This window comes from Pygocentrus nattereri, chromosome 13 (assembly GCF_015220715.1).
Source record: "Pygocentrus nattereri isolate fPygNat1 chromosome 13, fPygNat1.pri, whole genome shotgun sequence".
NCBI lineage: Eukaryota > Metazoa > Chordata > Actinopteri > Characiformes > Serrasalmidae > Pygocentrus > Pygocentrus nattereri.
In genome coordinates, this window is record NC_051223.1 from 33,630,604 (window position 1) to 33,635,748 (window position 5,145).

At 46.3% G+C, this 5,145-nt stretch overlaps 1 protein-coding gene across 1 annotated transcript; it reads right to left on the reverse strand.

Moving 5' to 3' along the window:
* Positions 1–1,599: 1,599 nt before the first annotated feature.
* Positions 1,600–3,180, reverse strand: foxi1 (forkhead box i1). The gene is made up of 2 exons (XM_017700644.2): positions 2,532–3,180; positions 1,600–2,024 (listed from the first exon to the last, which is right to left on the reverse strand). The coding sequence occupies exons 1-2, from the start codon at positions 3,178–3,180 to the stop codon at positions 1,600–1,602; spliced, it is 1,074 nt and encodes a 357-aa protein (XP_017556133.2).
* Between the last annotated feature and the right edge of the window lie 1,965 nt (positions 3,181–5,145).

The window sequence follows — 5,145 nt, forward strand, 5'->3', positions numbered from 1 at the left end:
AGCGACAAGCGGAAAATGCTCGAGCCTCACCTACTGTTTTCACGCTGCTCACGCGGGACTCGAGCTAATGGAGTGATTAGAGTATTAATACATTCCCTGAACAGAGGAAAAGTGTAAAATAAAGAGCGGAAAGTATGAAGGTCATTGCTGAAGATGAAAAAGAGCGTGTGGCGCTGTCCAGTCCCGCTTCAGAGGGGTAAACTAGGGTGGACAGAAGGAATTTAAGGGTTAAACGTGGAGCTCAATTAGAGGAGCGCGCAGCGGGGGCGCGCAGCGGGAGCGCGGATTAACGCGGACGCTCGATTAATCCCGAAATTCTTCTTATAAATAAACGTCAACTCGATGGAGCTGCTGAGCATGAGATGAGGCTGGAACGGGACAGGGGTACGGGGTGGGGGGCAGTGTGGGGCCGGGGCTCCCTTACACGGATATTCAAACAAATAAACAGAAAGTTAAACAGGAATACAAACAAAAGGAGGTTTAGCGACGAAATGACCGTCGCTGCTCTCTCAACAGGGTGGGTTTAAGGACAGAATGATCCAAAGCGACAGACTGGAGTGGTTTTTAATGCTAATGATGGGTTCGGAAACATGTGTGTAGCTTTAATAGGTTTGAAGGTTTGGAAGCAACATTTTCCTTTCATGCATGAAATTCACTCCACTACTGATTTTATAACACAGGTTTATTTACAAAATTATGAACAATTCATTAAATAAAAATATATCAACATCTACAGAAAAAAAAGATTAGCAAAATGATGCAGAGTTCGGGCACTGGACAGGGCGTGCGCGTGCCACAGGTGTAAGCCAGTTAAGATATACTTTGTGGGTCTAAATTGAAAATTCCGTGTAGCCTATTTAACACTTTCGCTGGAAAAATGCGTGTATAAAAACGTGACAGTGCAATTGTTTAGTATTGTGTTAAACAACTGTATCAAAACAAAACGATATAACAAATAATGCTGGGAATATAATACGTGCGCTCACAGAGCGCAGTGGGTCCGATTCATCTTCTTCCCACCTGTATTCCGACAACACCCGCCGTATCCGCAATGCGGGTGGGGAAAAAGTTATGCTTCTGAAGCTTGCTAACGGTTCTTATGGTCACGTGAGCTTCTCTTGAGTAGCTGCGAATTTACTAAGCTGATGCTGAAATGGTTCTTCAGATTTAAGGAGCGTGTGCTGTATGTGGTTCTAGATAGCACCAAAACGGGCCCAGCTTGTAACAACAGAAGAACGCTTTTCAATACACAATGCATTCTCCATCAATCTGAAGAACCTTTTCACCATGCATAGAACCCTTCCATCATGAAATGGTTCTGTTCATGGTTCCATACAGAACCACTGTCTTCACTAACGAACCTTCTTTCTGAAGACTGTGGTGGCCAATCCCAGAGCAGGACTGGCGTGATTTGTCTGACTATGGGTGGGTGGCTGGGAGGGGGGGGTGGTGGTGTGTGGAAGGGAACGCCAAGTTCTCCAGCGCTTCAAGTTCTATTGTTCCCTGGTTGCCATAGTGACGCGAACGACTTCTAAAGCGTTCCATCGGAATATCAGTGGCTCGACACGTGACAGTCAGTACAGGTGGGAACACCCGCGCTCAGACCTCCGTTCCTTCGCGGTTGTATATTAAACTGTCCACGCTGAAGTGGTTGGACACTGAGCTGCCGAAGCCGCTCGCGCTCGTGTAGTAGCTCAGCCTGCCGTGGCCGAGCGCAGGGGAGCGCGCGCCGTGTCCGCCTCGCGCGCCGTCGCCGTTTCCGGCCAAAACAGAGTTCACGTGGCTCACGAAGTTGTCGAAGCACGGGCTGAGCTCCGGGGACGGCGGGGAGCGCGGCTCGCTCGCGGGGGGAGATGTGCCGAGGCCGCGCGGAGAAGGGGTCGCGCTCGCGCCGCCGGGGCGGCTATCCGAGGGAGCAACTTCTGTTTTGACCGCGTCCGCCCTGCGCTTCCTCTTCCGCCGGAAGTTACCGTTGTCAAACATTTTCTCGCAGTTGGGATCCAGAGTCCAGTAGTTTCCCTTACCTGCAAATCAATCAATCAATCAATCAATCAATCAATCAATCAATCAATCAATCAACCAATCAACCAGTCAATCAGTCAGTGCTTTGTGGGACCAGCAGAGGTTTCAGTGTTAAACTGATGGCCAAGTTCAGAAAAGCTGATCTGGATTAAATCAATAAACCGAGCTGGATTTACAAAAGAGTCTAAAAGTTTAGACTCACTGGTAAAAGCTCAGAGATCAATACCGAACTACTCTATAACGTCACACACCTGGGCTGCTTGGCGCGACCCCTCAGTTCACTGTGATCTCACTAAACATTCACGGGCTGAAAGAGTCGATCGTTTCCTCGGGTCGAATTAAACTAGTTCAGGCTATTTTTCCCTAAATGAGCAAAAGAACTCAATCACGGAATGACGGTCATTCAGCTAAGCTCTGACGTCAGGCCGCCGCACTGGCCCGTGCAGGAGCGAAATGAACGGGTTTAAATAAACTGACGACGAAGACATGCAGTCAGAAAGCGCGCCCACCTGGGTCGTCCTCGTCGCGGGCCACCTTCTTGAAGCAGTCGTTGAGGGACAGGTTGTGCCTGATGGAGTTCTGCCAGCCCGCTTTGCTCCTCTTGTAAAACGGGAAGTTCTCGGCCACGTACTGGTAGATCTGGCTGAGCGTGAGCTTCTTGTCGCGCGCGCTCTGGATGGCCATGGCGATGAGGGCCGAGTAGGAGTAAGGTGGGCGCACCAGCTTGAACAGCTCCTGCTGGCTCGACACGGACAGCCAGCCGAGCTCTGCCCCCGCGAAGCCTGTAGGGGGCGCCACGAGCTGCCGCTGTCCCGCGCCGTAGCCCGCCTGCAGGTACGGGTACGGAGAGGTGCTGATGCTCGGCCCGTTCAACCACAGGTACGGGTTGGAGGCGGTGGCGGCCGAGTTGGTGGCGTTGGAGCCGGTGGTCGTGGGCGCGTACTCGCCGAGGCCGTAGCCGGGTGCGTGGACGACGTGTTGCTGCTGCTGCTGCTGTTGCTGATGGTGGTGGTGGTGGTGATGGTGGTGGTGCTGGTAGGCGCTGAAGTTGTCGCAGTAAACGGCTACGTCCAGCACGTCCTGCGCGCCGTGACCGGCCTGCTGACCCGCGGCCTGCTGCCCGAAGGCGCTCATGATCCGCTCTCCCTCCACAAACATCTCCGCGCGCTCACAGCGACTCTCCGACTTTTACCCGTGTGGTGTGGAGAGGTGAGGAGGACAAGCCGAGAAACGCACTCTACTGCTACTGCTACTCTTGTTCTCAGGGGGTTTAAATAGCCCCGCCGATCCGAGGAGCACCTCCCACTTCTAAACAGACATTCAGACTCCGTACTGAGAGGAGGAGGAGGAGGAGCAGGAGGAGAGCAGCAGATACAGAAAGCATGAAGAACACCGCTATTACAAATCCGCACAGACACACTCAGAGATTTATTAAAGAAATTAAATAAAAGAAAGAAAAAAAGAAAAAGAAACGACACAAAACTTAATATTATTCATCCTCGTGCTCTTTCTTTCTCAAATAAAGAAAGAAAGAAAATAAAGAAATAAAGAAGGAAGAAAAGAAAAGAAAAATGAGGGAGCAAATAAAGATCAAAAGAAATGAAAAGAAAGAAAGAAAGAAAGAAAGAAAGAAAGAAAGAAAGAAAGAAAGGACGAGTTTAGTGATTTTCGGTGTCTTTGTCCTTTTTAATGAAGTGAAAAAGTGAAGAAGACCGAAAAAGAAAGGCGGAGCAGTTTTAATACATGAATCTCTGTGTCGGAGATTCGGTCATAAATATTCATACCTGGTCAAAAATGTTGGTCTTTTAATTTGAGCCTGATTTCACTGCAATTCATGATCTACAAACAGAGTTTTGACCACTAATCCAGCAGAAGGTACTGACAGTGAAAGACGGCTGAGCGGAGAAGGAAGAAGTCTTCAGAAGAGCATCAGTTCTACACCCTGCACAAATAACACCAGCTACACAAAAGAGAAACTACGGGCAGGACGTCGCAGAAGGGCTTCGGTCAACACTAAAAGAGTTGTTTAAAAAAATAATCATTTCAAAATTCCATATTATGTTTAGTGTTATTACATTTTTACAACTGCCACCGCTACTACTACTACTACTACTACTACTATTATTACTACTACTACTACTATTATTACTGCTGCTGCTACTACTACTACTACTACTACTACTACTACTACTACTACTACTACTACTATTATTACTACTACTACTACTATTATTACTGCTGCTGCTACTACTACTACTACTACTACTACTATTATTACTGCTGCTGCTACTACTACTGCTACTACTACTACTATTATTACTACTACTACTACTACTACTACTACTATTATTACTACTACTACTACTATTATTACTGCTGCTGCTACTACTACTGCTACTACTACTACTACTACTACTACTACTATTATTACTGCTGCTGCTACTACTACTGCTACTACTACTACTACTACTACTATTATTACTACTACTACTACTACTACTATTATTACTACTACTACTACTATTATTACTACTACTACTATTGCTACTATTATTACTACTTCTACTATTACTACTGCTACAACTACGATCACTACTACTACTAATAATAATAATACTATGACTGCTACTACTATTACTACTACTGCTACTACTATCACTACTACTACTATTACTGCTGCTGCTGCCACTACTACTATTACTACTACTGCTACTACTATCACTACTACTACTGCTGCTGCTGCTACTACTATTACTACTACTGCTACTACTATCACTACTACTACTGCTGCTGTTACTACTACTACTATTACTACTACTGCTGCTGCCACTACTACTATTACTACTACTGCTGCTGCTACTACTACTATTACTACTACTGCTGCTGCCACTACTATTACTACTACTGTTGCTACTACTACTACTATTACTTTTACTGCTACGACTACTACTATTACTTTTACTGCTACGACTACTACTATTATCACTACTACTAATAATAATAATACTGACTGCTACCTACTATTACTACTACTGCTACTACTATCACTATTACTACTGCTACTACTACTATTGCTACTACTGCCACCACTACTACTATTACTACTACTGTTGCTACTACCTC

Bases quoted from the DNA above. Each gene is read 5' to 3' on its own strand.
- foxi1 (XM_017700644.2), bottom strand. From the start codon at position 3,180: ATGTTTGTGGAGGGAGAGCGGATCATGAGCGCCTTCGGGCAGCAGGCC. The intron at 2,025-2,531 runs GTGGGCGCGCTT...ATTGATTTGCAG, and splicing joins CCGCGACGAGGACGACCCAG to GTAAGGGAAACTACTGGACT.